The sequence below is a fragment of the Oryctolagus cuniculus genome, chromosome 4, assembly GCF_964237555.1.
Source record: "Oryctolagus cuniculus chromosome 4, mOryCun1.1, whole genome shotgun sequence".
NCBI classification, from domain to species: Eukaryota; Metazoa; Chordata; class Mammalia; order Lagomorpha; family Leporidae; genus Oryctolagus; species Oryctolagus cuniculus.
The window spans coordinates 14,467,921-14,487,799 of record NC_091435.1 but is presented as its reverse complement, the minus strand read 5'-3'; the positions used below and the strand labels follow the sequence as shown (position 1 = coordinate 14,487,799).

The following is a 19,879-nucleotide window of genomic DNA, read 5'->3' as shown; positions in this document are numbered from 1 at the left end:
AAAAAAAAAATAAAAACCACAGTTGAGAACTTTTCACAATAGACTACTTTGATGTAGATTTGTAAATACAGTAATCATTTATCATAAAAGTAAGGTGGCTTAATCATGGGACTCCTAACTTAAAGTAGAAAGAATCTAAAGTATGAAAATTCTTTGCCTAAAGAAACAAACGGGGAATTTTTCTAATGTAAATTAAAGTGAATTATGAGTCCACCTTTTCCTGTGGTTTGCCCCACCCATCACTGAAGGTGTATAAAAGCACAGGGATAGCTAGTGGTGTTCAGATTGTCGACTCTGGTTACCTGATTCTTGACTGAATCTTCAACCTCTGACACTATGTGCTACTACGGCAACTACTATGGCCTAGGCTGTGGCTATGGTGGCCTGGGCTATGGCTGTGGCTATGGTGGCCTGGGCTATGGCTGTGGCTATGGTCTGTATGGATACAGCAGCTACCCATTCTGCTATAGGAGATACTGGAACTATGGATTCTACTGAGAAACTCCCACAGACACTTCCAGACTCCTCTCCCTGTGTTTCCTGACTCAATCCTGGATTCCTCATTTTCTTAAATAACAATTGTTTCATCTTAGACTACTTGTGGAGGAGAGAATAGTTTAAATTCAAACATCCATTGTCTCAATTGATTGTAATCATCTGTAATGCCTTTCTTTAAAACATTATTTTTGGGACCAGTGCTGTGACGTAGTAGGTAAAGCCGTTGCCTGCAGAGCCAGCATCCCATATGGATCCCATATGGACCAGTTCAAGTCCTGACTGCTCCACTTCTGATCCAGCTCTCTGCAATGGCCTGAGAAAGCAGTGGAAGATGGATCAAGTCCTTGGGCCCCTACACCTTCATGGGAGAACCAGAGGCAGCTCCTGGCTCCTGGTTTTAGCTAGACACGGCTCTGGCCCTTGCAGTCAATTGGGGAGTGAACTAACAGATGAAGACCTCTCTCTCTTAGCCTCTCTTTCTCTGTGTGTGTGTAATTCTGACTTTCAAATAAATAAATAAATCTTAAAAAAAGAAAATAAGTTTTTCTCTTCTTACTGTATTAGAATTACTTCTCTGCGTATTACTGAAATCAACATCCTTGCTGTGAGATAAATTTTGTTGCATTTTTCAATAAAATCTGTTGTATGAACAATCTTGCATTTTTACTTTTGTCACATTGTTACATGCACATGTGTGTAAGACACTGTTATTTGACAAAAACATTGCCTACATGTTATAAGTTGATTTTTTAAGAAGACCTAAATTGTTGTTTCTAAATGAAACTTGCTTTTTATAAACCTGCAAACACTGCAACCATTCATGTGAAATCATAATAAAGCATTAGCCCACATGCTGAATGTTTAAGTAATAAATCAAACCCCAAATAATACACCTATTTGCCATCATCATATTCTATGTACTTGGTTCCTTTGCTGTCTGGTTTTTCCTCATACGTCATATTTGAGTATGAAGATTGTCTCTATTTTTGGCTTTATTTGGAATTTCTGCCTCCCATTCACCTAACTGATTTGCTTCTATTCCATTATATATGCATTATATATGCATTCAACTCAAATTGTGTGTAATAATAGCACACAAGGTGAGTCCACACATCATTTTTGTCATGAAAAATCTCCAGAACATGCCACCCTCCTACAATGTAAGCACATCAAACATAAGAAATTAGATCCCTGGGGCTGGCACTGTGGCATAGTGGGTAAAGCCACCGACTGCAATGCCAGCATCCCATATGGGCACTGGTTTGAGTCTCATCTGCTTCACTTCTGGTCCAGCTCTGTTCTATGGCCTGGGAAAGCAGTAAAAGATGCTCAAGGGTGTGGGACCCTGCAACCACTTGGGCAGGCCAGGGGAAAGCTCTTGGCTCCTGGTTTTGGATCAGCACAGCTCCAGCCGTTGCGGCCAGTTGAGAAGTGAACCAGCGGATGGAAGACCTCTTTCTCTCTCTCTCTCTGCCTCTTCTCTCTCTGTGTTACTCTTTCAAATTAATAAATAAATCTTTTTAAAGAAGAAATTAGATCCCTGCTTCCATGGAATGATTATTTCAAATTTTATATATCTAGCTTCACTTTTGAAAAATATAAAAAGTTTATTTTTGTATTGAATAAAACTTTCCTCCATATCTTGTTACAAGGGAAAATATAAGAATAATGTAATTTCAACATCAACCTATCTAAACACATTTTGATTTAACATTTTGTGTCATTTTTACCCCCATTATGAACTTTTCCCAAAATGATTGATAGAGACATGTCAACCTTGAAATATCAGTGCATTTCATGTGGCAGATATTATTCTTCAAGAACAATATAAGTGACAAAGCAATTCCATGGGATCTGCAAATTTATCTTAATTAGTTTTACAACTAGGTTATAAGGTTAATTAAGAACACTTATTGCTTGTCATAAAATATTGTCACAATTCTTTTCTCAACATGCAAAATATTTTCAACTATGTATCCTCTAAACAATAGGATTTTCTAAAATGTTACTATCACAAGTGTATTCTATGTGAGAAATTATATAATATTAAGAGCACAATGAGGCCGGTGCCGTGGCTCACTAGGCTAATCCTCCGCCTGCGGTGCTGGCACCCCAGGTTCTAGTCCCGATCGGGACGCCAGATTCTGTCCCGGTTGCCCCTCTTCCAGTCCAGCTCTCTGCTGTGGCCTGGGAGTGCAGTGGAGGATGGCCCAAGTCCTTGGGCCCTGCACCCACATAGGAGACCAGGAGAAGCTCCTGGCTCCTGGCTTTGGATCAGCCGGGTGCGCCGGCTGCAGCGGCCATTGTGGTGTGAACCAACGGAAAAGGAAGACCTTTCTCTCTGTCTCTTTCTTTCACTGTCCACTCTGCCTGTCAAAAAATAAATAAATAAATAAATAAATAAATAAATAAAGCACAATGCTATTAATGGAAGTCATCTGGTTCAGCACCAAGGACAGTGCCTGGCTCTAGCACAGATTCGCATTTTTATTTCAATTTTATAAACACATGAACTGTCAGCTCCCTGATAATGTGCCTAGGAGGGCAGTGGAAGATGGTTGAAATGTTTCACATTATGCCAACACATTATGCCTTAATGTAATGTGTTTTATATATATATATGTATGTATGTATGTGGAACATTCAAGTAAAACTATAACACTACAGAATTCCATAAGACTCTTCTTTTAATTTCATAAATGTGATAATGGGTTGTGGATATATAAAACTCTTTTTTGTGGTGGATATATACACTGAAGTATTTATAACTAAAGTACTGCCTTGTCTAGGATTAGTATCTAAGGAAACAGAGTTCCTGCTACTTGACTGACCCTTCCATTTCTGAATTGATAAGCCATCATGCCAACCTCTGAGTCAGTCTCTGCTTAGAAAATGCTGATTAGAAGAACTCTAGGTGGAGTTTCAGGCATCAGTCTGCCATTGCAACCATTTGGCGATTGAACCAGCAGATGGAAGATCTTTCTCTTTCTCTCTCTCTCTCTCTCTCACATTGCTCTCTGTAAACATACTCTTCTTTTCTAATAAATAGATAACTAACTAAACACATATTTTAAAAGAATGGAGATTACTGATGCCATAAACAGGAGTGTCAATTTGTAAAGTCAACAACAGGAGTCACTGTGCACTTACTCCTCATGTAAGATCTCTGTCCTTAATGTGCTGTACATTGAGACTTAATGCTATAATGAGTACTCAAACAGTATATTTCGCTTTGTGTTTCTATGGGGGTGCAAACTGTTGAAATCTTTACTTAATCTATACTAAACTGATCTTCTGTAAAAAAAAAAAAAGAAGAAATTATCAATTCCCAACTTGACTCTCACTGGGATTAAACATGACAATAGGTCTGATCTGATTTCATCATCATTTAAAAAATCATCTATTATTTTTCACTTTATGTTTCTGTGTGGGAGCAAACTGTTGAAATCTTTACTTAATGTATGCTAAACTGATCTTCTGTATATAAAGAGAATCGAAAATGAATCCTCATGTGAATGGAAGGGGAGAGGGAGTGGGAAAGGGGAGGGATGCGGGTGGGAGAGACGATATTGGGGGGAAGCCATTGTAATCCATAAGCCGTACTTTGGAAATTTATATTCATTAAATAAAAGTTAAAAAAAGAAACATAAAAAAATGGAAAATTAATTAATTAATAAATAAGGCTGGCATGCATTTGTTAATGTTTGGTAGTACTTACATATATTTATAAGTTAGGAGCATGTGATAAGCATAGCTATTAAGAAGGTGATGCATTTATTTCTCGCTAAAGTCTCCATGCCCTGTGATTCTGCTTTGTCCAGATTATACTGCTGAAATCCTTGCCAGAACAAGCTCAGAGGGAAGATGAACCCAATATCAATGGAAAGCAGAAAGCTTGTGCTTCTCAAGCATCACTCTATACTCCTAAGGACAAGAACACATGGAAAACCAGTATATTCAAGAATTGAATTGTGCACTGCAACTTTTTTTTAAAAAGTAGGATAAAGTTACTTTTTATACTTTAGTTGCAAACAGCATTTCATCATAGCTCTTGTGTGTTTCTGTATGATGCCTTTCGTTAAGGAATAGCTTCAATAGCTTTTATCAAAATGCAGTTTTATAGATAAAATGAAGTTCCATCATTCCTATGCTCTATCCTTTCCATTTTCATCATTTCCATATAGTTTCAGGATATAACTTTGAAACCATTGGGAAAAATATTGTATGTTTTAAAAAAACAGAGTCATGAAAGAAAATATTAACAAAAAAACAGAGTCATGAAAGAAAATATTAACTTAAGGTAGAAAAGGTTAGCTTTCTCAGGCCTGGTTTTGAAAATTCTCTGCTGGCTTTTTGTCAATAGTCTCATGAAGCTGAGAGATACCTGATAGTTTTTACTAATAAACCATCTGTCTTGTGAAAATGAGAAGACTCTCCAAAATAACAAAAATGGATTTTGAACAACAGAGAAGGGTAGAGGAGCTGATTCAAGGAAAAGTATAAGGACCTATTGGACATGAACAAAAACAAGATAAATTTTTATCAACTATTGACCATTTGTCAGGAGACTACAAGTTAGCTGGTTACTTTGTTTTATTGGGGATGACTTCACTCATGCCTGCATTCAGCCACAGGTGAGGTAGGCAGCATGCTGACATGGGAGCCTGCTTCACATAATTATGATTTGGCTAACTATAGGCTGAGCAACCTCAGTTTTCTGTGGTTTCTTCTTCTCTTTATCGATCTCCACATAATCCAATATTATAATAATATAAGTTTTGTTAAATCAGTATATTACAAATTCTAACATAAATATATATAGATAACAATCATTAAATGTAAAATCAGTAGGCAAAAATTTGCTAGGGAAGGCTGAACATGAACAAATTTATTATTTCAACTTAGCTAAATGTAAAAAAAATCAGTCAAGAATACATTATGTGCCTCCTAGTATCATGTAGCAGAAAGTACTCAGAACAACTATAAAATATGTTTCCTGTCAAAATTAATAAGAATAGCCAGAATTTTATTAACCCTCTATATCTGCCTACAGGTGAAGTCAGAAATAGAGGGATACAGGAAAAGAAATTACTAAAGAAGAAATCAGTCTCATCCACTATAGAAGAATCCCATGAGATGATAACATAGTTTGTTAAAAAATTCATAAAAATAATTGGGGAAGAGAAAACATATGCTTGAAAAAAGACATATGCGTGTGTGTGTGTGTGTGTGTGTATGTACCATTCAAGGGAAATAAGTATGAAGAAATGCTTAGAGAATTCCAAGGAATTCCTTTTTAATTTCATAAACATGATAGTGGGTTGTGGGTAAATAAATGCTCATTTTGTGGGAGATGCATGTTCTGAACTGTTTATAACTAAAATACTGCTTTGTCTGGGATCAGTTTCTGAGGAAATAGAGTTTCTGCTACTTGACAGAAACTTTAATTTCTGATACCACGAGCCATCATGCCAAACTCTGAGACAAAGTCTCTGGTTAGAAGATGCTCATCCTAGTCCTACAGATTATATCAGCATTATTCCTGAGCATGTCAACTTACTGAACTCCTGTTCTTGTGTTTCCTAACCCTGGCTCCATACTCATATCAGAAATGCTAACTTTAATGGCTGAGATTTCAGTGCGGTGGGTTAAGCCACTGTCTGCAATGATGGCATACCATAGGAACACAAGTTTGAGCCCTGGCTGCTTCATTTCCAACACAGCCTCTTTCTAATGCACCTGGGAGGTAACAGGCAATGGCTTTTGCACCATTACCTGGGCCCCTGCTATCCATGTGGAAGACCTGGATGGAATACCTGGCTTCTGGATTCAGCCTAGTCCAGCCTTGAACTTTGTGGCCATTTGGGGAGTGAACCAGTGGATGGAAGACTCTCTCTCTCTCTCTCTCTCTCTCTCTCTCTCTCTCCTTTCTCTCTCTCCTGCCCCATGCCCCCTTCCTCCCTCCTTCCTCCCTCCCTCCTTCTATCTCTGTAACTTTCCTTTCAAATAAATAAATAAATAAATAAATCTTAAGAGAAACCCCAGCTTCAGCTCTTGTCACTGGGAAAGATTCGGCATGATTTATCTTGCATAACCAAAATCAATGAGATTCTCACAAATTGTAAAATACGCTCATACTTTATTTTGCTTTAGTATCACTTTCTTTCATACCTGTATTTTTCATGTTTTATTCGAGAAAATAAGGTTCATTTATAATAAACTCTACACACCTGCTTCATTACATTTATTTAAATTTTGTCCCTTTATTTTTGCTTTTTCTACATTTATGTGAATTTGTCACCAAGGATGAGTAATAGAACAATAGAGAAATAAAAAGAGAAATACAGATAGAAACACTGAAGAACAAACCTGTCTTTGTATATATCCTGATTTTTTTTCTGTTCCAAATTGTTAGTGACAACAATTGAACATAATTATAGGCTACAGTGTGACATTTCAATACATGTATACAATAGGTACTGATCAAAACAGCATAATCAACATTTCTTCTGCTTTGACATTTATTACTTTACAGTAGGAGACTTGGAGCTTCTTTCTTCTGTTTGTTCACAAAATGTATACTACACTATTATGAACTATTGTTTCCAGAATATGCTGTGAAATGCTGGGAAGTTATTCCTTTGATCTCTGATTTTCTACCCATTATCCAAACTCCATCTAAACCTCCTTACCTCTACCAGTCTCTAGTAATCACTATTCTTTGTTCAGGTTGAATTTTTATTTGTTTGTTATTTAGCTTTCATGTATGAGGGAGATATGCAGTATGTATCTGTCTATGTCTGACTTCTTTCACATAACATGTTTTCCAGTTCTATCCATTTTACAATAAATTACAGAATTTCATTTTTATTGTTGAATAATGTTCCATTAAAAATAAAAAAAAAAAAACAAAATTTAAGACAAATGCTTTTTAGAAGAAAAACGAAAAAAGCAAAATTTTGGTCAGTATTTGTTAGTTTATATCTTATTGAAAATAATAATTCTAACAGAATTATAATATATCACAGTGGTTTTGATTTGCATTTCCCTGATAGCTAGTGATAGCAAATTTTCATTTCTGTGTCCACCACTTATAATCCCTTTTTTGAGAATTGTCCATTTGAGTCCTTTGCCCATTTCTTAACTGTATTCATTGATTTGTTGTTATTATTGTTCTCATTCAGTATTTTTTTTTAGTCTGATGTTCTGTGGACATTATCATTTGATGGAAAGTAGCTTGCAAATATTTTCTCCAATTCTGTCCAAGACATCTCTCTGCTCTTTTCTTTGATGTTTTAACATGCCTAGAAATTCAAGGGTCTGAATCCATTGTTTTTATCTGAGGTTATATACAATTTAGCTTCCATGTGATTCAGCAGTCAATGCTACATCCGATAAGGCTATCAATTTACATTAATATATGAAATTTTAAATGACACTAATCTCCACCAAACCAACCCTTTTATCCTATAACCACACATAACAACCCATGCTTTTGTTTCTTGATTTGGGGCTGAATTACTTAGCGCTGTGCCTCAGAAGAGAGACATTTCTCGCCTCATTCTGCACATTATTCTATCTGCACTCTACTTCGGATGACGTGTCAGTGTAGGTAGAATACAAAAATCTGATATTAAAATCTTCCAGAAAACACTATCTGTTTGCCATCTCAGCAGGACTATCTTCAGGGTACTAACTTACTTCCTCCATCTTATACCACCATTCCCATATTGTAATTACAAAATTCTCCTTTAAAATCCTCAAAATGAATGTACACATTTTCTCCATTTTTCTAGAGTCATTATGACGTTGGAAAACAATGACACAAAGTCACTCAGTTAAAAGATTAGTTGTTTAGTCATCATCATATTTGAAAAGTAAACACTATTAATGAAATCCTGATTGATCAACAAACATGCTTAGCATTATTTGGATATCTGAACATCTATGTTGGTTAGTTGAAGAAACGTCTATGCATATAACTGTAGATGTATACTCACTCTAATAAAGAAGATAATGATTTATTTTCTAAGTTCAAAAGAAGGAACATTTAGTTCTTATTCTTCTACAATATTGGATATTTCTCTATTGTCCTTTTGCATTTCTAGAAACTCATGCCATAAGTGATATTCAGTGGGAGGAGGAAACAAAGGGATGATAATAGATGTCACATAAGACAACGTCATAAAAACAATTAACACATGGTTGGAAGCAAATAGTAATTGGGTGACTGGAATAGGCTAACAAGACCATGTAAATTTCTCAAATAATCTAAATTACAATTATGAGGGAAAGCAGAGTTTTTCATCACATCTATACATCTATCAGTAGTAGTCCCAGTGCTCAATGATAAAGAGTGTACAGCCGGCAGTGTCTGTGAGGTTAGGGGAGATTACAGCTCAGCACTGTGAAGTTAGATGGAAGGCTTCCTCCTCTTCAGGAAATCTCACAATAACAGAATGGAGGGGGATGCTACATAGTTTATGTTGACCTCTCTGCCTGACAACAAAATTCATGGAGCTTTTTTATGTAAATATATACTTTTAAATGTATCTTTAATCTTCAAATATGCTTATTTACCATGCTTCTAAAAATAGTAAACATAACTTATTCATTAACAATAACTACATATTTACATATTATAGTATAATATTTCAATGCATGTACACAATGTGTACTGATCATGTAAGGATAATTAATGTTTTCTTCTGTTATTATTTTATGATTGTAGCAATGGAGCTCCTTTACTCTATTTGCAAAGAAAATAAGTAATAGCTTATTGTGAAACAGAATTGCCTCCTGTGCTGTGTAACATTAGGGATTTTTTTCCTACTATTGAACTATGATTTGGTTTCTGTTATCCAATTTCACTCTATCCCACTATTCACCCCTCCCAGCCTCTCTAAACAGTACATTCAGATTGGCTATTATCAAAAAGACAAAAAGTAATCCATGCTGTTGAGAATGCAGATAAAAGGGAATTTTCATGCACAATTTGAAGGAATTTTAAAGATGCCTTTAAAAACTGGAAATAGAATTGCTATATGATCCAACAGTCTCACTACTGGATTACAGAAAATAAGTGAAATCATTATAACACAGGGATACCTGCAGCATGATGTTTACTGTGGCACTAATTATAATTGAATGATATAAAATCAGCCAATGTGTCCACTAACAGATAAATGATAAAGACCATACAGTAAATATACACAATGGAATACGATTCATTTACCAAAACAATGAAAGTTTGTAGTTTGTGGAAAAAATGGATATAAATGAGTATGTCATGTTAAGTGAATTAAGCCAATATTTCATTTCATTTAAATACAAATTTCATTTAGATTTTTGAACTAAACCAAAAAAGCCTTCCTATGAATAGGTATTTTTATTTTCACCACTAGTTCATCTATTTCTTCTAAACTGATGGAACAAAGAAGGCAGGAATGCCTTTTTTGTTCCTTTATTAACACACTCCATACATTTTTACAAAAGCATGTCACTGCTGTAACTCCGGAGTATCTATAAAAGCAAATAAAGTTCTGGTTAAAAAAAGACATAACTAATTTTGTTGTATTCCAGTTACACCTATACACTTTCATAAGGAATGACAAAAGGAAGCAAGGGGTATATACAGCTTTTTTTTTCCATAAAATGGTCATTTATTTACTGGAAAGATTTAAGTAATGTTAGAGTTCATTAATAAATGATATAGATATTTACATATGCTAGTAAATTGCAACCATGCTGTCAGCAACATAGCTAATAACTACCTTAACTTTTATACATAGAAAAGTTTCAGAAAACCTGTTTTTCCAGACAAAGCTTTTTTTTTTTACAAACAATAAACCTTCTAGTGACCTTCTTCTTATGGAGGAATGAAAAGAAAACAGAGCAAAACAAAAGGGATAACAATTTTCATGATTTGCCTCACACCATGCAACCAGGTCAGATGTATTCAATTAGCTAAATAAAGAATAAGTCAGAGTCTCGACAACGGAACGAGTTTCATTTTAAAGGTCCATAAATTGATTTGAAATCCTGACACAAGGGCAAAATTATCTCAGTTATGAGGGGCTTCTTTGTAATAAATTAAGAACCGCATGACGTTGTCAGAAGCACATTACTGAGATGAATGACATAGCATCACCTGTGGTTGGTCTCACCCACTCCGAGGCTTATAAAAGGCAGTTGGAAGATGGCAACATCCAAACCAAGAAGACCTTCTTCTTCCTCAGCTGAACATTCCACTTCCAACACCATGTGTTACTACGGGAACTTTTATGGTGGCCTCGGCTGTGGCTACAGAAGCCTGGGCTGTGGCTATGGCTGTGGCTATGGTGGCTATGGTGGCTGTGGCTATGGTGGCTATGGCGGCTATGGCTATGGCTGCTGGCACCCGCTGTACTGTGGAAGATACTGGTCCTATGGCTACTATTGAGGAATTCACAGGGCTACATAGTCTATTGGTTGCAGTCTCCTATTTTACTGACACAAAACCTGTTTCTTCACTTAAATTTTAAGATGTCTCCAAACTAGCAAATGTGTGCTAAACTATCTGAGAAAAAAATGAAACTTGGGGCCAGCACTGCGCCGCAGCGGGTTAATGCCCTGGCCTGAAGCTCTGGCATCCCATATGGGCACCTGTTCTAGTCCTGGCTGCTCCACTTCCGATCCAGCTCTCTGTTACAGCCTGGGATAGCAGTGGAATATGGCTCAAGTTCTTAGGTCCCTGCACGCACATGGGAGACCCAGAAGAAGCTCCGGGCTCCTGGCTCCAGATTGCCGAAGCTCCGGCCATTGCAGCCATCTGGGGCAGGAACCAGCAGATGGAAGACCTTTCTCTCTGTCTCTACCTCTCTCTATAACTCTGTCTTTCAATCAAATAAAATGAATCTTAAAAAAAATGAAATTCAACCTCCATTGCATTTCATCATTCTCAATTGGGATGTGTGATGGTTTATAGAAAAGATGTTCCTTTGATGTGTATTCTTTTTCTAATGCTATATGAAATTCAATCAATTTCATTATCAATTTTTTTGGAAAAAGATATGTGCTATTAAATAAACTATTTCTGTGCCAATATTGCTTTGTTACATTTTTTTCTATATTTTCTCCATCAGTTTGATGCACGTGTCTGTCTGCCTTGTTCATGATTAGTTGCATGTATATCTGTGGGAGAGAGAGGGAGAAGGAGAGAAAAAGAAAGCAGAGAGCAAGAGCAAGGAGAGGGAAAGAGAGATTGTTTGTGGTCATTACATATCTAATACTGAGCAAGCTAAAACTATCAATTCATTCTAACATTGCTCATACATAATTTTTAATCTATCCTATGACTTTTGTTAGCTCATCTCTTAATCTAAATTTTCAAAATGGTTACTTTCTACAACAGATATACTTCACATTAGAGCATTAAAAATTGTATGTATTTGTAGCCGGCGCCGCGGCTCACTAGGCTAATCCTCCGCCTTGAGACGCCAGCACACCGGGTTCTAGTCCCGGTCGGAGGGCCGGATTCTGTCCCGGTTGCCCCTCTTCCAGGCCAGCTCTCTGCTGTGGCCAGGGAGTGCAGTGGAGGATGGCCCAAGTACCTGGCTCCTGGCTTTGGATCAGCGCGGTGCGCCTGCCGCGATGCACCTGCCGCAGCGCGCCTGCCGCAGCGCGCCGGCCGCAGCGGCCATTGGAGGGTGAACCAACGGCAAAGGAAAACCTTTCTCTCTGTCTCTCTCTCTCTCACTGTCCACTCTGCCTGTCAAAAAAAAGAAAAAGAAAAATTGTATGTATTTGTATATCTTGTGCCTTTTTTACCCTCATGTTTGGATATCAGCTAGAGCTTGGCTGTGATTTTTTTTATTTAATTGTTAAAGAATTATCTTGCCTAGAAAATGGTTATAGGCTTTATATTGAAAATGTCAGCACTAATTATGACACTCCGCTTACCAACATGACAGCCAAATAACGCTTCAAAATATAACAATTTATTCTAACAGCTGAGAAAAATACACACATTATATGCCTAGCAAGACACATTTATCAGAACCACGATTTATTTTGTTGGTATCAAATTAACATTAAATTACTTTATTTTATTACCTAAGGGCCTGTACCTTATCAAAAGTATATGACAATGCAGATTAACTTTTTCCGGAATGAAACCCAGTTTCCACCCTTAGAGAAGTTTGTTTAACTTGAGTAACTCAAGTTGACAACACTAAACGCTGATGAAAAATTAATGAGGATGAGCAAACTACTGAAAAGTCAGAAGACAGTCTTAACCTTTTGGTTCTAGGAACCAGGAAAGAGGCTACTGAGAAGAAAAGTAACAAGCAGAATTTGGGGTGTCTTTTTTTCACTTGATAAACCATAATTGAATACCCAAGAGGATGCAATTCTAATGGAAATCAACACCTAGAATACAGGGCTTCACCCAAAGTGAGGTTTCTACCTAAAATAGTTTTTGATTTCTGACATTTCAAGGGTTGGTTTCTTAAGGCACAAAACAGAATCATTTAAAAATTGATTAGAATTTCTGCCTCTATAAGGTAATGAGAGGCAATCTCTAGAGTTCAGGAGCTTTCCGGAGGAAACATCCTTAACTGAAAGAGAAAAAGGTCTGCCTCCTTTAGACAGCAGTGAAACAGCCAAATTCACACCAAAATCCAGGAGCCTCATTGTACGTCCTCTTTTGAGTTAAGGCAATCAGACCTTCCTACATCCTATGACCATGTAAAAACAATCTGTGTGCTCAGTGTTAAAGTGATCATATGAATAAAATTAAGAAGGGGTAAATGTTCAGCATGGGAAGCAGTCCACACAATAGATTCATAGAATGACAGTCACTTTAAATAACACTCTGACCTAAGAATAAGCCCTTAAAGCATTCTGGTCTAGCTGAAAAGCTAAGACACCATGGCAAAAAATGTCCTACATGAAGGATCTTGGTGGGTGAGACCTGGTGGAAAGAAGTGGTCATCAAAGAGGGAGGTTCTTTTCTCTTACGGTAAGAGAGAGCTTCCACTTTGCTTATGGCCTTGTCTAAATACTGACAGAGTTTGTTGATTCAAAAGGCTTCCACAGCCTAGGCAGGTCACGTCAAAAGCTGCAGGTAATCACTAACGTTATACATAAGAGTGTTAATTGTTAAATTAACAACAGGAGTCACTGGGCACTAACTTCCCATGCAGGACCTCTATCCTCAGAGTTGTATTATAATTACATTTAATGTTTGCCAAAGATGTAACTTTCTTTGGTGCTTCTTTAAAGTTAATTAAGTTTCTAAAAAAATAAGTGAAATTAACTTCAAGACGCAATGACTTTGAACAGGCTTTGTCTCAATAGTTGAGGAACAGTTTTTTATTGTTTTTGTTTCTTCTGTGCAAATTGTCAAACTTTTTACTTAATATAGAGTTGGTCTTCTGTAAATAAAACTAATAAAAAATGAATATTAGTGGAGAATGAGACTTGAGATGCCAGTGGGAGGAGGAGGATGGGTGGGAGAGTGGATGAGAGGGTAGATATGGTGGGAAGAATCACTATATTCCTAAAGTTGCATTTATGAAATGCATGAAGTTTGTATTCCTCAAGTAAAAGTTTTCTTTGGGGGAAAATAAATTTAAAATATTTGAAAAAAAACAATAAATGTGTTGAAATACATTGTGCCCGATCCTCCAATTTTCATACAAATGCAAGTTTATGGAGTACCACAAAATTATGCAAAAGAAGTCACAGGCACTCTAAGGTGACAAGAAAATAAGTTAAATATTGGAGTTTGTAGATAGGAGATTTAAAAATATTCAGTATTAATATATGAGATAAAGAGAATAGCACCATTTGTATTAAAACTGGAGAAAGTCATAAAATTTAAATTGTCTTTTTTTTAAAGAAAAGCAAATGAATAATATAGTTAAGAATTCAATAGATTTCTCTACCAAAAATGTTGTTTATTAAAAATAAATATAGGTAAGTTAAGATTAGAATTGTTCTACTGTAGCATAAACAGAAAAATCAGAATGTAAAATACTGCAGACAGTATAAAAGATTTGTTGCTAGCTGTTGGAAAATGGTAAAACATACATATAATTGGAATACAGCAAATGAAAGGATAAAGCAGAAGCTACTTTTAAATTAAAGTAATCTAGGGGCAAGTACTGTGGCACAATGGGTTAATACTGGCATCCCATATAGGATGCTAATTCCAGTCCAATTAAGCTGCCTGCTCGTGTACTTTGAAAGGCAGTGAATGGTAGCCCAAGCGCTGGTGACCTGGCCACCATGGGAACACCCAGATAGAATTCCTGGCTCCTGACTTGGGACTGGCCCATCCCTGGCTCTTGGGACCATTTGGAGGATGAACCAGCAGATAAAGATCTTTCTCTCTCTCCCCCTTCCTCTCTGACAATCTGCTTTTCAAATAAATAAATAAATCTTTTAAAATGATTAACAATTTTCAAAAACCGTTGAAAGACATCAACACATAAATTTTAAAATCTCTGCCTGACCATGAGGGAAAATAGCATTAACATCATATCTATATAAAGCTCTATAGCTAAAAATTAAAACCAAAACCAAAATGTTAACTTAGCTGGAGAAAATAAATATATCATCTACAAAAAACAAAACAAGACAAAAAAACAGCAATAAAGCTGGCAGATTGTTCAATACAAACATAGGAAAAACTATTGTGTTGATATTCTAAGGATGGATTGCAAATTACTATAAATCTGGAATATCATGCAATGGAAAGTGGCCAGATAGCATAAAATAAGAAAATATATGATAAAATATACAATCCAATTTCAAAATAAACAAGATGAAATGGAATTTTTCAGGAGAATAAAGTGAAATTTCATGTTAATAATTTTAAATTTTAAGAAATAACAGATTTATTTAGACAGAAAGAAAGTGATCCAGACAAATAAATGAACATTCAAAAAGGAATGAGATCAATTTAAAAATGTAAATGAACATTGTGCACAAATAGTGATAATTTCATTGACATTTAAATATTTAGAAAATGAGATATACAACAAGTATAGCATAAACGAATTGAGTTCAAAAGTAGCTGTCTCTAAGATCACAGACTTATAAGGACAAAAGCAAAGGTAGAAATATTTCAATAGCTTGACATAAGTTAATTAGAGATGAAAAAGTCAGAAATACAAAAGTTAGTGAGTCGTGAAACAACTGGAGATAAAATGTTGAACTTTGGCGCCGGCTCTGTGGAGTAGCGGGTAAAGCCGCCGCTTGCAGTGCCAGCTACTCCACTTCCAATCCAGCTCTCTGCTATGGACTGGGAGAGCAGTAAGACAGCCCAAGTCCTTGGGAGACCTGAAAGAAGCTCCTGCTTCTTGGCTTCAGATCAGTACAGCTCCGGCCATGTGTGTTCATGGCTTCATCCTGTAATTTTTATGTTGAATTACCACCTATTTGTGCCACAGAGTAGCCCCTCACTTGCTCTTCCAAGTGCAGTCAACTCAGTCTTAACCTACCTAAATGGAGGCAAAAGAAAAAGAAAGGCTCCAATGTGTTATAGCTAATCTTGACGATTTAAATTATTTGAAATATGAATTGTAGAGCTTTTTCTCTTTAATTATACTTATTTATTAGTTCTGTATACAGTTAAAAGAACAGGTTTCACAGGTAGAAAACTAATTTCATTTTAAAATCAGAATCATTTTTTCATAAAATATTGCTTTATTTTCATTGCATTTTCTTCATTTTCAGTAGTTTCAAGTGATTATTTTGGAATACACTGCTTTATTTTCCTCACAAACTCTGCCTAAGCAGTTTTTTAACTTACATAAATTTGTACATTCATGTATACCTATGGGTACTATTATCATCAACACGTTGCCATAGAATAGATCATGATCTCCTTAAGCTAAAAATATACTGATTATCTTAATTATCTGAGAACATTTTCCATGATTCTATTTTGGTTTCTCCATTCTGAGCCCCTGTTGACACTGTGCATCTGGAGTGAATGATGCATTGCTTTGCTTCAGGGTCTATTTTGGTTCACTTCAAATATTTTTCCACTGAAGCTGCCTTTGCAACCATTGAGGACAAATTCACGTGGGGGTATTTCAGTGAAATTCATCTCATTTTCATTAAAATGGATTGATTCTTCTTTATTTAACTTTCGTTTCAACATTGCACATAAAATAATATTATATGCACTGACACATAAAAAGTACTTTGTTCTCAGAAATTAATAGATCATTTCAGACACAATTTGACCATTTCAAATTAATATCGTTTGAATATTGTTTGAAATTATATTCAATAGTTAATATGAGAAATTTGTTTTCCTATTATTATGAGAAGTAATGTATCTTAGTCTCGCTATTAGTTCATTGTTTACTCAAATGATGATGGATACTTCTCTTATAATCAACATGTCTTCATAGTATAAGTGTATAAAACAAGTATGTTAAACAGAACCAGAAGCAGAAAAAACAAATAGAAAAATGATTTTGAAATGGCATATGTAAACTCTAAAACAGCTGTAATTACTTTAAATGTTAATGGTTTAAATATACCAAATAAAACAGAGATATAAGTAGAATGGAAAAGAAAAGCAGAATCCAACAACTTGCTGTCTAAAAAAATTACTACAAAAATGACTAAGGTGATTCAATGTAAAAATTATGGAAACTAGACACTATGTAAATATAAATCAAAATATTTGCATGTAAATAACCACATGTGATTAATAGCTACCATGTGGGACAGAGCAGGTCTATGATCTTACTGTGTGAATATATTAAAATTTGTTATCTGGTATTTGGACATTTGTAATTTCTACTTTGTGGTTGTTATAAATACTACACATATTTAAGTAATATATTTCCTCACATTAGGATCTGTATATTCTACAATTCCTTGGTGATATAATTAAGCGCTATAAAAGAATTTTTAAAAGATGTTTTACCAATTCACAACTCACACTAGCAGTATATGTAAGCTTAAGTTCTTCCATATGCTAAGGCACCTGGGAAGCAGTAGAGGATGGCCCAAATCCGTGGGCCCCGGCACCCATGCAGGAGACATGGAAGAATCTCTTGTCTCCTGGCTTCAGCCCGTCCCAGCCCTAGCCATTGCAGCCATTTGGGGAGTGAACAAGCAGGTGAAAGATTTCTCTGTCATTCTCGCTCTCTCTCTGTAGCTGTGTCTTTCAAAATAAACAAAATAATTCTTTTTAAAAAGGATAACACTTAATATTACAATTATTCATTATAACTGTTGTTCTTATATAGTCATCTCAATGTGTACACTTTGCATTTCTCTGAAACAGAGTAAATATAAACCTGTAGTACATTTTTGGTCTACTTGGGGACTTCCCATATTCAAATATTCCATTCATGTCTTTGCTACTTTTCCCAGACCAATAGTAGGGAGCTGGATCCAAAATGGAGCAGCCAGGACATGAGCCAGGACCCATAAGTGATGCTGGCATCACAGGTGGTGACTTTACCTTCAATGCCATGACACTGGTCCCTAGCTTTATTTTCTTGGCATTTTGACAAGTATATTCTTAATCAATATAGGTGAATTCACCTCTTCTTTTCCTTATTGTTAGGGTTTTTGTTCTGTTTAATAAATTGTTGGCTACTCTAAGGTCATAAATGTATATTTATTTTTTCTAGACATTTTATTAGTTTATTATTTACTATTATATTTACAATCCATTTTGAACTATTTTTTATGTAGTGCAATTTAGAGTAAAATGAATAACTAATACACACAGCACAATTCACTGTAAAGATAATCTTGTTCCCACAGTGCTACATTGTAATTTTTCTTTTTTTTTTGTCTATTATAGTTGTCCCTCAGTATCCATAGGGTTTGGTTCCAGGCACCACTCTCCAACCATGGGTATGAAAATATATGGATGCTCAAGTCACTTATACAAAATGACTTAGTATTTGCATGCAATCTATGCTCGTCCTTTATTTTACTTTTAATATCTTTTTTTTAAAGATTTATTTATTCATTTGAAAGGGTTGCACAGAAAGAGGAGAGGCAGAGAGAGAGAGAGAGAGGGAGAGAGAAGTCTTCCATCCGATGGCTCACTTCTCAGTTGGCCACAACGGCTGGAGCTGCATCTATCCAAAGCTAGGAGCCAGAAGCTTCTTCCAGGTTTCCCACACTGGTTCCGGGGCCTAAGGACTTGGGCCATCTTCTACTGCTTTCCCAGTCCATAGCAGAGAGCTGGGTTGGAAGTGGAGCAGCTGGGTCTCGAACCAGTGCCCATATGGGACGACAGCACTTCAGGCCAGGGAGTTAACCAGCTGCACCTCAGCGTCAGCCACTTCTTTTAATATCTTTGGGTTACTTGACTAATACAATATAAATACTGTGCAAATATCTGTCATACTCTTGCCTGGGAATAATGATAAGAAAAATTGTATATATATCCTAACACAATTGGTCTCAGTCTAGAAGACGCAAGTAATTATCACATTGCATCCTGTAGCACAATGGCTATGATAAATAGCAATAATTTTCTCAGATTCACTGGAATCTATCCTGTGAGACCCAAGGAGGAATTTGCTTGCATTTCATCTCTCCAGAAAAATATTTGCCAGGACAAAATTCCCAGCATATTTTGTCATTACTCAATAGGGTGGGAACAGGATTCCCTTCACCTCTCCCAGTTCTGGGACTAGGGATTTCAATGCTATAAGCCCCACCACCAGTATAAGCTGGGAAAATCTGATCCACAACAGAGTCCCAGAGCCACAGCTTTTGGTGCCACAAGCCCAAGCACCACCCAAGCTTGCAGAGCAAGACAAGGGGACAGCTGGCTCAGTGTCAGTACCAAGAATGAGGCATCATATACCACAAATCATAGTGTGCCTGACATCCAACTCTCTGGAGACTGAGAATACACATCACAAGAAGCCCATTTCAGTCCCAACGTCACAGTTATACCTCCAGAAAATGCTGCAGACCAGACAACTGTGTCAATTATAGACATTGCTAACAATGATTAAAGCAAAGGAAATCACTATAAGATCATACTTCTGTGCTCACCTAGAACCAAAGTCAAAGGAACAAGCCAAGTAATGTCCTGCATTCCATCAAAACAAACAAATCAAACCTACTCCTTAAAAAAGAATGGAGGCCGGAGCCGCGGCTCACTAGGCTAATCCTTCGCCTTGCCGCGCCGGCACACCAGGTTCTAGTCCCGGTCGGGGCGCCAGATTTTGTCCCGGTTGCCCCTCTTCCAGGCCAGCTCTCTGCTGTGGCCAGGAAGTGCAGTGGAGGATGGCCCAGGTGCTTGGGCCCTGCACCCCATGGGAGACCAGGAAAAGCACCTGGCTCCTGGCTCCTGCCATCAGATCAGCGTGGTGCGCCGGCCGCAGCACGCCAGCCG

The 19,879-nt window shown here is 36.6% G+C and overlaps 2 protein-coding genes across 2 annotated transcripts; both read left to right on the top strand.

The window, feature by feature from the left end:
• Window positions 1–270: 270 nt before the first annotated feature.
• On the top strand, window positions 271–1,396 carry LOC127482991 (keratin-associated protein 20-1-like). The gene has a single exon (XM_051819215.2). The coding sequence runs from the start codon at window positions 337–339 to the stop codon at window positions 496–498; it is 162 nt and encodes a 53-aa protein (XP_051675175.1). The 5' UTR covers window positions 271–336; the 3' UTR covers window positions 499–1,396.
• A 9,285-nt stretch (window positions 1,397–10,681) lies between these two features.
• LOC127482992 (keratin-associated protein 20-1-like) lies at window positions 10,682–11,410 on the top strand. Its single transcript, XM_051819216.1, has one exon. It carries the CDS (start codon window positions 10,697–10,699, stop codon window positions 10,937–10,939), a length of 243 nt encoding a protein of 80 aa, XP_051675176.1. The 5' UTR covers window positions 10,682–10,696; the 3' UTR covers window positions 10,940–11,410.
• The last annotated feature ends 8,469 nt before the right edge of the window (window positions 11,411–19,879 follow it).

What these genes read in the sequence shown, in the direction of transcription:
- LOC127482991 (XM_051819215.2), top strand. Translation starts at nt 337, where the DNA reads ATGTGCTACTACGGCAACTACTATGGCCTAGGCTGTGGCTATGGTGGC.
- LOC127482992 (XM_051819216.1), top strand. Translation starts at nt 10,697, where the DNA reads ATGGCAACATCCAAACCAAGAAGACCTTCTTCTTCCTCAGCTGAACAT.